The sequence below is a fragment of the Anoplopoma fimbria genome, chromosome 7, assembly GCF_027596085.1.
Source record: "Anoplopoma fimbria isolate UVic2021 breed Golden Eagle Sablefish chromosome 7, Afim_UVic_2022, whole genome shotgun sequence".
In the NCBI taxonomy this organism is placed as follows: Eukaryota; Metazoa; Chordata; class Actinopteri; order Perciformes; family Anoplopomatidae; genus Anoplopoma; species Anoplopoma fimbria.
In genome coordinates this window covers 10,780,438-10,794,621 of record NC_072455.1, presented here as the reverse complement: position 1 = coordinate 10,794,621, position 14,184 = coordinate 10,780,438, and the positions used below count along the sequence as shown (strand labels likewise).

The 14,184-nt window shown below is 42.0% G+C and overlaps 1 protein-coding gene across 1 annotated transcript in view; it reads right to left on the bottom strand.

The window, feature by feature from the left end:
• The window catches only part of lrch4 (leucine-rich repeats and calponin homology (CH) domain containing 4), a 44,571-nt gene extending 30,387 nt beyond the window's left edge, over nucleotides 1-14,184 (bottom strand). The window contains exon 1 of the mRNA XM_054600925.1: nucleotides 13,790-14,184. Coding sequence (XP_054456900.1) covers nucleotides 13,790-13,961 — 172 coding nt within the window. The 5' untranslated portion in view covers nucleotides 13,962-14,184. The remainder of the gene's footprint in view (nucleotides 1-13,789) is intronic.

Below are 14,184 nucleotides of genomic sequence, written 5' to 3'. Positions count from 1 at the left end.
CTGGGCCCGAAATATAGTGGGAAAACTTTAAATATATTTGTAAGCCAACAGCGAGCAACACATAGCCCTTGGACGGGAATTATAGCTTTGTATTTTCCAAAAGGCACTGAAGGCAGAGGGATCTTGTCTGTAGCTGAGACTTCTACAACTCTGAGCGCTGCAGAGTGAAAAGTGACAAACAGAGTAAGCAGATGGTAGAAGTGTCACAGTGGTTAAAACGTCATGGCAACGGCCATGCACACTGCAGAAGTGTCAAAACCAGTTACAGTACAGAAAAAAAAAAATACAGCAAATAGGGTATATATATTTTTTAGGGCATTACCAGGGCTTGTAATAGACATTAGATGAGGTATGCACTGTGAGATGACCGAGTGTAGGTACAGCACTGAAATGACCACAGTTCGTTATGGTTACTGGGGCAAGTAGGAGGGGCCAAGTAACACACATTGTGACATAGAAAAGTCTGGAACCTAAAAACAGGAACAGAATCAGTGATCTATCCTGACACGGCGAGCTCTTCATGAGTTCAGGGGCCACGCTACCAAAAGCTTCGTCCCCGTTACATTTGAGTTTAATCTGAGGGACACTGATGACCTTTGACACTGAGGATAGTTTAGTTTTAATAGCTCAGCAATGTACTTTGTGGCTTCGCCATGTTATTGACTTAAAGGTAATTAAAACAGTTTTTTAAAATGAATACACTTTTATACTCATGCTCAACTTTTGTGTCCTGTGTTACAAAACTATTTTTGTAACCTAAAGGATCTGAATTTGTGCAGTCACTACTACTACTGCTGCTCACTGCTACTGCTACTACTACTACCACCACTACCTCCACTACAACTACTACTACTACCACTGCCAAAACTACTGAACTAGTGCCACTTCATAAAGCTTCCACTCACAATGTATGATAATGAAAATGCATTCAACCCTCATTTGACCCATTTTAGCCAGACTGCCATCAGGGGTTAATCCCTGGTCCTCACAGTTCCCACAAGTCTGCTCCCCACTCATGCTGCTCCATTATACTACACCTTGTTGAAATCTGTCATTCACATCTTTCAGTTCATTAAAAAGCAGATTGTATTTATTAAAATGGTGCAGTAATCTAAGGAGAGCTCTGAAGTAACTAAGTATATGCAGACACAGACCTTGCCATTTCAACCCCTCTGAGGCCTCATGCCTCCTCTGTCGTGCCTCAACTTCCTTGGTGAATCGGCCATCTGGACACCGAGCACTGAGGGACTAAATGGAACTGCTGGGTTACATAAGAGAGGCAGGGCCCGGGCTTTCATTATTCACCAGGCAGTCCACTCCACACCATCAGATTATTTACACACACACTCTTGTAGTGTTACATTGCGTTGCGGGACAAACACAGAGCCGGGAGGAATGGGACTGAAGCCCATTAACTAATGGCTGCCTGCTGAGCACACAATAGCTACACCAGACAATGGAAATAAAGAACGCGAGACCCTTTCATGCAAACATGTCCTGGTTTCAGACCCATCCGGGACCTTCGGTGTGGGTCAGCTGTCCCGCAGCCTCTCTATCTTCTTGTGTGTCTATGAACTGTCAACGTTTAAAACAAGAGTGTGCTCGGTTGGCAGACATACTCACTGGAGCACCAAATGTGGATTGATCCGCTGCTGAAAGTAGTCCCAGTTAATGCACTATTTTGTCCGGCTGGTGTTTCGAGTGTTAAAAGCTAAAGAAGACAGCTGATTAGCCATGCTGCAACATGCTGCTTTAATGGTACCAAAAGTTCCCAATTTATCGATGTGGACCAGTTTTGTAGGTCATGTGGTCCTGGCCCCACATGTCGAAGTGGTTCCTCTGCTAGTAGCAGATAGAGATGAAGCTAGCTTGTATCACAACATGGAGAGTCTACAAATATAACTTTGTTTCTATGAATTCTGGATGTTGATTCCTTTTTCTTTTCAGCAAAGCATTTGTTAGCAGGCCTATTTATGAGTTTTGCTGTGAATACTCCCAAGGCCAGGCCAGGCCAGTTGGAAAACACAGCTTGAAAACTTAATGCAGTCAAAAATTAGGAACAATAAAAGGCTAGAAAAAAGTGACTTCCCTATTTAAAAGTCAGCCTGCGAATGCAATCTCGCTCTCAAGGGTCAGATATGATGCAACTTGAGCAAGTTTCCATCAGTACACCAAAAACTTAAAATGCTAAGACATCATTAACATTTCTAGGGTTGGGCGATATTGAATGACAAGGATATACAAAAATCATGGTCCCATAAAACAGCTGAGGATATATAGCTGTATATAAATCTCTATCGACTGGATCTGCATATGATGCAACACCCACAAGAGGACATTATGTATCGGCAATAAGCGTCATTTTACACAAACTGAAACAATAGTTTTCCTTGTGCCTTGTAACTGCCCTGACTGGCGTATTCTGTTAGATGGTGAGTTTTCACGACTGGAGTGATTTGTGGTGCACTTTGTTCACATTCTCCTTTTCCAGTGCCAATGCACGTAGAGTGTTTTTTATGCACTATGACAATAAGGTGAAGCACAGAGAAAGCAGGAAGACTAGCGTGCAAAATTCACTGGCAAAAAGCATTGGCTAATTGATTATGTTCTGTGATCAGAGATGTGTGAGGACCATTGTCATGACCAACCAATAGTGTTGAACGATAATCTAATCCCGTTGCCCCAGCCTTTTGCTGTTGCTGTTATAAAGCCCTCAGCTGGCTGTTGACTGGTTGTGCAGGAAGACCTTCACACCCGAATGCTGCTCACATCCAGACGTCATGGCTCGCAAGAAACAACTGCTATGGCAACCGTGGAGCAGTTTCGGGGCCCATGCTCGCTCGCTCGCTCCTCCACACACATACACACATCCAGACTCCAGACCAGGCTATGTATGGCACCGTGCATGTTTGCTAGCAGACTGGTAGTGTTGTCCTACAGCCTGTCTCTGCCCTCTCTCTGGTTACCTCCCATGGGACTGAGGAGGGATTCCCCCTCCCCACCAGCTGCTGTGCTCTGAGAGAGAGCGAGCTTTAAGACAGAGAGAGCACCACTAAGACATGAAACTCAACATACTGTAAAATAAAGCACACTGCAGCCTCGTTTATTTGAATGAATAAGTGACTCCTGGTCCCCGTTAATGAAGACAGGAGATTCACTCTATTATCAAAGCCATGGCTCTCATTAGCTGACACTAACAGCTTGCCCAGTATTAGTCAGTTCATAAAGGATTCCTTACAGTTTCCCCATGAATATCTTTTTAGAGGAAATAGATCCATCAAGCGTTGTATTTTCTGTAACATCTAAAAGTTAACACCTGGACAGAATTTGATAGAACCATGTTGGCTGACAGAAAGTGTGGGGCAACAGAAAGTACTCAGAGAACAAGACAGGCAAAGCAGAAGTGAAGGCTGAGTGAAAAGGCAGCCCACATCCGCAGCACAGAGGAAATAACACACACACACACACACACACACACACACACACACACGCACACACGCAGTTGCTTTTAATGACACGGAGCAGATGTAAACAAGCGAGAGAAGGCAACGGCGATATGTCGAGCTCAGATTGCACACAAGTGTGATCATGCACAAAACCAGGGCTTGTTCAACCCCTCCATTAACGGACAGAACAGTGTAGCTTTATAGTTTTTAGCAGCTTAACCAGAGAGCTTTTCAGCAACAGACTGAAATCCAGGTCATTTCTTTAAAGGGTGGGTTATTTACTAGGGCTGTAATCAACCAAAGAAATTCTTGGTCGACTGAAACCCTGAAATTTCGACTAAAAATCGACTAATGGGGGGGCATCACGTGCATCTGCGCAATATAATAGCCCATGATTACCGAAAATATATACTGATATCAGCACAAGAAGGCAATTAAACACAAAAGGCAATTCAGGGAAAATGATCTTTATTAAGCATCCCAGATCATGTACCAAAAATAAAGCAAAGGCATGATTGTCTGGCGCGCTGGCACTGAATATCCAGGTTCCAAAACTTTTAACAGGTTCTTAAAACCTTGGCCTTCCACGACACCAATGGGCCTCATATCCTGAGCAATAAAATTGACACTTCCTTCTGTGATATCATGTTTGCGTTTGGATGATAGAGGAGGCTTAACATCCAGCGTGGTCTGGGTGTATCGGAGGGATCCCGCCTGCAGTTATAAAACGAATAAACGATTATTAGACTAAAATATTGAAATATGTTTAATATGATATTAATAGGCTATAATATTGAAATATTACCGTTTTTAGATGATACGCCATGTTTGTAGTCGAGTTGTGATATGCAAACTGTTGTTTGCAAATTTTACATTCGACTTTTTTCCCGCCATCTATTTTGGAAAAATTCTGCCACACTGCCGATGTCTTTGACATGGATGGTAGAGGAGGAGGACTCAAATGAAACTTAAATGAAACGCTCAAAATAAAAATAAATATTCAGCAATTAAACCACCGGACGTTGAATAACATGGACCTTCTTCAATCTACCTGTCTCTAGTGGGTTGGGCTAATCCAAAATAGTGAAAACAAGGGGGGTGTTCTCTGAAGACAGGCTGTTTTCTGTGAAACAGGGCTCTGAAAACACCCCCATTAGCACTTGGTACTTTCCTCCTGATGACAACTTTATGAAATTAACACGGCAAAAAAATCGACCAATCAGAATTTTGGTCGACCCAGAACGTATCGACCAATAAGTCGACCAGTCGACTAGGACTTTACAGCCCTATTATTTACTGTGTCGCTCTTTATATTTCATCACACTTCACTTTAGAAAACACACCAACTAGCCTTGATTGTTAAATTACATTAAAGACAAGCAGCTAACTTGGATGCTAATTAGCACTAAACCCTTCAAGACCACACATGTGAACCTCATGGTAGTGCAAGAGGAACAGTGAGGAGATCCCCGGTAATCAGGATACACAATGTGGAGGTTCTGGATATCTGGAGCAAATTTCACAGCAATCCATCCAAAAATGCGCAGATATTTCAGTCCGGGCAAACAAAGTGGACTGACTGACCGACCAAGATTGCCCCGCCAAAGTACCAGGATGCTAGCATGGCTGAAATGTCCCAAAAAACAGCACATGATAAAGTTTACACAAACGCCCAGGCCACTGCAGCAACCGGCCAAGAACAGATAAAGTCTACCGTCCCTGTTGCAAAGCACCAGAGGCCCCAATGAGGAGCTCAGGACAGATTCACAATGGTCTTAAGGCTAATTTAGTCTCAACACGGCATCAAATGTGGATCTCAATAAGCACAATCACAAAAACCAAACCTTAAAAAGTCACAAAGAGGGATTAAGGCGGAAAAAGCATTTACTAGCTGTCTGCTAGCATCCACTCAATGCAGGTGCTCCGCTAATGACGTTCTAAGATGGCGGCCCTATCTCTTGGTTAGCTGTTCTAGGAGCGGTCAAAGCTGTCTCAGCCACAACATACAGAGTTGGAGCCGGGACTCTTTTGCTATGAGACTTGTTCACAACTTGAATCCAATGTAGCGTTTTTTCAGAGACACCATTTAAACCATGCCTGTATTGGAGTCCCACGGAGACTCAGCTGGATCAGTCATCAGCTACAGCTTGACTTTCTCTATGGATTTGTGACTGAAAATCAGCAGGACATAATTTAGGGTTTTAGTGTTTTTCAGCAGTCTGAATGACGGTAACAGGGCCGTCGTGGCCTCAAACCTGCTCAACCTAAACAACACAAACCAAAGAGCTAAAGTGACTTTCTTGGACAATGAAGTATATCACTAAAATTTTAAAGTAAATGTTTCTTTTAGAATGATGAAAAATAATTAAGCCTTTAAATTCAATCTGTGAAATAACGCAATGTGGAAAATGAGACTGGTTGGATGTTTGATGAGAGACCGACATCAGGTCTGTAACCCTCAGCCATCTTACAGGAACATGGTATGGAAATATCCCTTACACACACGCATGTCTTTAACTCATACATTATTTCTCTCAGTCAGCTGCTGGCCTTCTCAGTTGTGGTGTGTGTGTGTGTGTGTGTGTGTGTGTGTGTGTGTGTGTGTGTGTGTGTGTGTGTGTGTGTGTGTGTGTGTGTGTGTGTGTGTGTGTGTGTGTGTGTGTGTGCCATCCAGCTCCCCTCCTGCTCTCAACAACAAGCTCTTGTCTCTCATATCCCCAGAGGTCATACGAGACTGGAGGTCAATTTATTAACTTCGTGCCCGTGCAATAACAATTTCCATTGCTTCTGCGAGCTGAACGAACCAAACTGAACACACAGGAGCCGTTGTTGGTCCCAACCGTCCTTCTTTAATAAAGTAAGAGCACAATATGTAGTTTATTACTAAGAGGGATGTGCCCATCCCAATCTTTAATGAGCGCTTTAATATTGAGTATTGAGACGTTATTTTTTTTCTAGGCCTGAATTAAAATTAGAAAAACTATTTCAATCCATGGAGAGGAGACACAGTGTGGCAGGAAGGACTGGACAATAATGGGGATCCTTCCTATATTGCTTTTTAATTTGAAGCGTCTCCGCCTGCATTCCTCTCTGCTGCTTGTTGACCGGTCATTAACTAAGGCTGCTAGCTGCTTCATTTTTAAGTTATTTTGGGTTTTTTACAGCAGAGCTAATAAACAAAGAACCAGATATGGACTGGGCTTAAGATAAGGAAAATGACAGTAGCAGCTATGTGAAGTATAAAAACATTCAATTTCCACACACCTTAAAAACTGCTAAAGAAATTGAGAAAGTCCCTAAAATCCTAGAACACATCCTCTCCCCCCCCATTCTGCTAACAAATCCCAGCTACATTCAATTTCCACACACCTTACCAACAACTGCTAAAGTGGGCATGACAAATATTGTCTTGCTTTCAGATTGTTTCAGAAAGTCCTTAAAATCCTAGAACACATCCTCTCCCCCATTCTGCTGTTGAACAGCTGGGTTAAGCGTTTTTCACTATTTTCTGAGTTTTTAATAAAAATAAGAAAAAATGATCTGCACATTATTCAATCATGAAACCAGATTTATTTAGACTAATACACAGCTGATGAAAACACAGACCACCTATGCATCAATTACAAATCAAATATGATCCCCAGCTAAAACCAGGCCTATGCAAACAGGGCTCCTGCCTCTTTGATGACGTATCAGATTCACAGTAATTACCAACTTGTAAATTAAGTTCACATTAATGTCTAAGTTCTAATCATAACTGGGAAACCGGGGATTATTCTGAAAGCTCTGATACATCAGACTTAATTGATCGATATCCCAAAAGTGCCTGGAAACCAAACCAACATGAATGCCTCATATCAGCCAAAGTCCGTCATTCAAAGATACCCAGACGGTATTTTACTAGGCCTGGTGTTATATTGTCAATGCACTGTACAACTCTCACAGTCACACGGCTGCCTTAAGTTGTCCGTTGTCCAATGATGTGGACGCTCACGAACATCACATGGAACGTGTCTTCTTTATGACAAAGCTTTCCAACAGACTGTCTTATAAGAACTCTGCACGCTACAGAAAACCGGCTTTACTGTATGAAGACACTGAATGGTTGTCGGAGGTATTGATTCATCTCTCATTGTCAGTTTTGTGGGTCTGTCGTACACAATTCATTCATGGCATATATTATATATATTTATGTCATTTTGCACACTTATTAGCCCCACTGGACAAAATACAACATTTTTGGAGTAAAAGTGATGATATTTAAAGATCCAGAATTTTGGGGTTCATTCGACAGCTTCAATCCAGTTACACAAACATCTTTGCAAAAACCCATACTTGGTAGACCTTATTATTTGAAGCACAGGGCCGAAGGGTGAGCTGATTGTATTCTGGTGAGTCCACAAGGTGCACACCACATACAATAGCTGGGCTTTGTTCCCCTCAGCCGCTCTGAGCTACCGGGAAACACTCTGGGGGAGGCGAGCCAAGTCTCCTTCTTTGTGTGTGTGTGTGTGTGTGTGTGTGTGTGTGTGTGTGTGTGTGTGTGTGTGTGTGTGTGTGTGTGTGTGTGTGTGTGTGTGTGTGTGTGTGTGTGAACCTTTGACCTTCCTGAGGGAAGCTGCTCCAGTGGGGAAGAAGGGGGGCTGATGTTATCATAAACACTGCTGGGCCTCCACAGCCCCGTCTTATCCCAGTTCAACCAGCATATTCATGTCTGTCTGTAATATCCTGCAGAATAAGCTGCATCTTTACTTGTGCAAATGCCTAGTGAAAAAAAAAAAAAGCAGTCCAACAGAGGTCTATTATAATAATAATAATAATAATAATAATAATAATAATAATAATAATAATACATGAAGAAAAATTCATTTCTGATTTGTTTATGTGTTTGTCCTAATTATTAACTGTTTGATGAAATTGTGGGCGTCTGGAGTGAACGTTGGGTGAACTTCTTAGTAATTGACTTTGATTGTTGTGGCTGCTCTCAGATTAATAACTTATTGAATTAAAATTGCAATGAGTACATTTCTGTAACAGACTGCAGCTCAACACAGTGTTGCCCGGTGTTCTAGTTCTCCAGCTATTATCATCAACCCTCTCCATAGACAACCAGTTTTCAGTCAACAAGCTCAGACAGGCTGCCTGTTTGCCACCCGTCCAGCACTAAACACCTGAGAAGCAGGGTAAACAGGAGTCAGCTACAGTACTGGACATTAATAAGCCTTTATTTCATGGTGGTGCTTTTGGCAACATTTCCTTTATCTCCATTTCACCATAAGGTAGTAATATAAAAAACATGTTTTGCTGTTTAGAGGTGAGAAGGGGGTCTTCTACTATGATATGAAAAGAACTGATCACATGAGCAGAACATCCTTTTTTACACTTCCCGTTTCCATGGACATGATCTGAGGGCTCCCAAAGTTGTTTCAAGATTGATGAAATTGACGAAAGATTCCTTCAAAACTGGTTAAGATATCTTTTTCATCATTAAAACAAGTTTAGATGTGAAACACTTCTTGTGTCAATTAATTTATTGCCAAATGGTAACTATATGCAAATATGGAAGTGATCTGTGTGCATTCTATCTATTCAACTGTTATAGACTAACATGAGACTAGCCCACTCTGTACACTATGTGTACAACTCTGGATTACATTTGAAAGAGTATCAATTATTAATTTGTATACATATCATTTCAGACATTTTGAAACTGTACAGCTGATCTGGATTATCAATGACACCACTGGTTTCCTGGGTGAAAATGAAAGAGGGTGTCTCCTTGTGCCACATGAGTAGAATGGACACAGAGCACTGGGCCTGTGAGGTCCAAACAACAATGACATTTTAAAATCAAAGGCATTAGGAGAACGATTATTCATTTAACCAAGAAATGAATAAGATGATAAAACAGAATTTAAAAATATAGGCCGCAACGATTCTGAAACTTCATTACATACAAAGCCCTTTCTGACCTCACACTCCAACCCGCAACCTCAGATCCACCCACATCATCCTCAACCCCCCTAATCGGTCCAAGCATCGAACCTGGGGGGGGACAGGGCTTTCTCCATTGCTGCCCCCTCCCTGTGGAACTCTCTCCCCTAGCACCTTAGATATTCCCCGTCACTCGCCACTTTCAAAACTGCACTTAAAACTCATCTATTTAAATCTGCTTTCAACCTGTGATGCTAGTTATGTATGTTTTTCTTGTTGTTGTTTTTTTTATTTCTGATATAATGTCATCTCTTTGCTTTGTTTACATTATTATTTCATTTATTGTTTCGGTCTTTACCAAGTAAAGTGCCTTTGAGTACCTTTTAAAGTGCTATACAAATAAAAAAATGTTTTATTATTATTATTATTATTATTATTATAACTACACCTGCTACTTTTATTAGACCAAACGGTTTTATTTTGCCATACGCTGTCAAGGATGCCGTCGATCAACAGCATCAGCTCATGCTCGTTCACAGCTGCATTCGTTTTCTACTAACTAGAACTGCCCTTCTTCTAAATACATCCGTGGTCTGCCCAAGTTAAGCTATCTACATTTCTGTTCTCTTCCAAAAAATTAAACTGAACATACTTGTGTTGAAAGTTCTCTATTGTCAGTCCCAGCTAACTGTAGCTTGATGTACAGTAAGCTTTAGCTCTGTGCTAAGCTGTTTTTGTGAGGGAAGGTCTGGGTGCCGTGGAGTATAACGTTATTGATTATCAGTGCTATTCCTGTTGAATATTGTAGTAACATGTTGCTGCTTTCATAAACCACATAAAGCTGCTGGTTGTTGCATTGACTGGTTATTCCCCACCAGCATAAACAGATGCTCACTAGCATATCAGGCGCTACCTGAGGCTGTTTTAGCTATTATAGTAAAATAAATATGTTTGCCCTGCATGCTGGAAAAGTATATTAACAGTCCTTTTATTCCAAAAACGTTAAAGAAAGCAATATATTAAAGCCTTGGAGGGCAGAAGTGGATAAACCAGGTGAAGTGTAACCGCCCCTCAGGTCTAGTAAAGCGAACGTACCCGCACCGTGGCAGGGATCATTTCATTGGTCAACACCACACCTTTCATTCAATTGGTTGGAGAATTTTGACAGGGTTGAAAGAGAAATCTGAGAGCAGATGTTTCCTGAGCTCACAGAAGAGTGTGAGGAGAAGGGTTAAAGCTGAAGCTCAGGAAATCTATTCAAGCAACAATATGTCTGCATTCAAGCATACAGTGTGAGCAGAAGCAGAGCAAATCCAAGTACCAGCAGGGCTATTTGGTTTTGAGGGAAAAGCATTATCTCTCAGCCTTACCCTTACTACAGATTCCACAAATGTAAAACACAAAGCTTCAAAAATGACTATGCATTGAGGACCTCATCTACGACGGACCTCACATCCATTGTTTCGAGAAAAACTAATGTAATCGCAAATTGTCACCTGTCCTTATTTTAACAGCGTTTATCCTGTTTGGTATTTTAGGCCAACTACAAACAGCGTATTAGTTATAAGCTTGATTTCCTGTAATGCTCTTTGTTCCCTTCGGGCTCTTGCCCTCTCTCTGACTAGCAACACTCGCTGCTGAGCTGTGTGGAAGCAGGAGAAGAACAGATCACGGCAAACGCCAAGAAGCAAATATGTCATTACTAAATATTAAACTGAATCCAGATTTCAAAACAGGGAATCATTATCATCAGAAACATTATTTATGCTTCTGAAGAGCTCACGATGAGCTAATAACGCATCAGATTCGTCTCAATTCCTCTCGCTTAACATGAGGATAAGTTAAGATTCACAGTCACCACCATGACAGTTTGGTGAATCAGCGAGGACCGTCACACACACACACACACACACACACACACACACACACACACACACACACACACACACACACACACACACACACACACACACACACACACACACACACACACACACACACACACACACACACACACACACACACTTCCTGTATCTCCCAGCTGATATAATGTCTGTCTGGCAGAACTAGCAGGTATCTCAGTGAAACTACGAGCCCCTCATTACTCACACTGTAGACATTACCACAAAGACAGCCTGGGTGCTGCAAAAACATGTATTCAAGACTAAATGCCTACAATTGGGCCTAAAGAAGAGCACGGCCCTAGAATTAGAGCAGAATGAATAACGGATGAGTCACAATGAGGCGGTGTGAATGTCAGCAGCCGGCTCATTCAATTTAGAGGTTAAAGCTGCGCTGATTGAGAAGATGAACCCGTTCCATTTGGACATTTTTTGATATTTCTTGACATCCCTCTGGAATTTATTACTTTTCCAGTCTTTAATTAACATCAAAATTCTAAGTCTACTTCAGAATACAATGTCCATTGAAAAGCCTGTGCCAACACTAACTGATTCTTGTTAAAGACCTTCCTATTAGGATATTTTGACTTGACATGATTATTATCATTATTTTAATAGTCAATTAATCATTTTTCAGTTCAAAATAAAAACAAATCAAAAGAAATGATAAGAGTTAACTAAAACCTATTCGGTCATGTTGCCGGCCTTTGCTCGGCAGTTAATTATGCACAACCTATCAGACACTGGTGCCCCCGTTGGTCCGTTTTATAAACAAACATATTACGTTAATTATATTGTCATATTGCTTTTTTTATTTATGTAACAATACATGTTGGATTTAGCATGGTAACGCTGCTGATGAAGGCTACTTTTTAATTTGCCATGATGACAAATGCCAGATCAGCTGGTTTGCATAAAATCAAATCCGCTAAGCTTGTACACCGGACTGGAGCAGCAAAACCGGAAATCGACCCGACTCTAATGGGTCAAAAGTTCTGAAACCTACACTTCCCATAATGCAAACCAAGACCATTATTACACCCCACTTGCAAGATTTAATTACCAGGTCTTCAAAGTCCATGTCCCCAGTTTCTAACTCAGGTTTCCCAGTTCCCCTAATGACATCACTATGACATCATCAGGGTTATTTTCAAAGACAAAAGCACCTCCGGAGCCACAGATGACAAAAAACAACTACCTTCACATGCTGAGTGAATACACATGATAAATAAACTGTACAGCTGAGTTACTGGTTTATCACTGAACCTGTGCTTGTATAAACACATCCTAATGAAGTGGCATTACCGGAGCTATGGGATGCATTCATAACCTCCATAGTCATTAGGGTTGGGCTGCTCCGGTGGCAGGTGCCTGTTCGTGTGTGTGTGTTTGTGTGTTCAAGGCCCTCTCATCCCACAGGGCCTGGACCCGGGTTGTTATGAGCAGATGGTCATAATTACCAAAGCACAGAAAGCAGTAGCAGAGGAATAGGGGGTGCTGCTTTAAAGCCCTGCGTAGCCAGATTGATTTCAGCAACCTGGATGGGGGTAATCCTCTTTTCAACAAGGGCGAGGGGCCAAAGTAGTTCCCTCTTATCCACAGTATCATCCACACCATCTTCACTGTCAAGTTTGTACTCTCTGTCCTTGTTGTCAGTGGCTTTTTCTAACAGCGTGCTCACAGAGATGAAGTGAGTGACACACATTCAGAGAGTCCAGGAAGCTGCTCACTAAAAAAAGGTTGCCATGTTTTTACACTATGGGCTTCACACCTCAAAACAAAAAAAATACTAAAAAGCTAACAAAACCCACTGTTCAGGCCAAAACAGTCAAACGGAGTTCAGCACCAGACAGTGACCAAAGCTCCACAGTTTAGTAAAAACGGCTCCAAGGCAACCGGGGACCGACTATTGGAGAATGTAGAGGATGTGTTGAGGAAGAGGAACTCGCGTCTATGAAGATTTGTTTGCTTTTTTTTTTTTTTTTTTTACTTGTAATCTACTTCAAGAAAACACGTCAAGCTTTGTTTTTAAGAAGCTGTAACTTCATGTGGATTTGCTTTAAAGAGAGCCGTAAACATCCCATAAAATAAGCCGACACAAACCAAGCAGGGACTTTTGACTTTTTAAGATAGAGAACTCTGAAGCACACACTGCAGTTTGGTTATTGGCCACCTTTTTTTTTTTTAAATGTTCTTGATTTAAGAACAGTTTGATAGGAGGGTACCCACGTGTCGAAATAAGAGGGAGGTCCCGATGATTTGAAAAAAAAAAAAAAACCCGTCTTGATTTATAATTTACGAGGTATACAGTTGTGACAGTCGTTGGGACCAAACTAAACTGCGGAGTCTTGTGAAACGTGTCGGGGGATGCGGAAGGATGTGCCTACTAGCAGGTGGTGATAAAACAAAAGGCGGTTCCCGTAATAACAGCTAGCTCGCTCGTGCTGCTTTGTAAGTTAAGGTGGTAATGGTGGTGGTGGGGGGGGGGAGTGAAAATAGCCAACCAACCTGCGTGCGTAATGTCGGACAAGTCGTGGTTCCTCGCGCTCCGGGGAAACTCCTTCAGCTTTCGGTTCGACAAGTTAAGAGCCCCGCTCGCGGCAGCCTCCTCGAGCGCCTTCTCCACGCTCCGGCTGGCCGCTACTGTGGCAGGCAGCTGGGCTCCATCCCCAGCAGCCATCAAACGGTCAGCTCTTACCACCTCTTTTACTTTGTTCCAGGCGTCCGCTCCGCTTTCATAACCCCGAAGAATTGCTGGAAACTCCCAAAACTCAGTGCACTACTTTAAAAAAAAAAAAAAACTTCTTCAAAAGTACAAAATGAAATCCAAGAAAAAAAATCTGTTGGCGTTGTGAGTTGTGATTGCGTCTCTCTCACACACACACACACACGTACAACGGAAG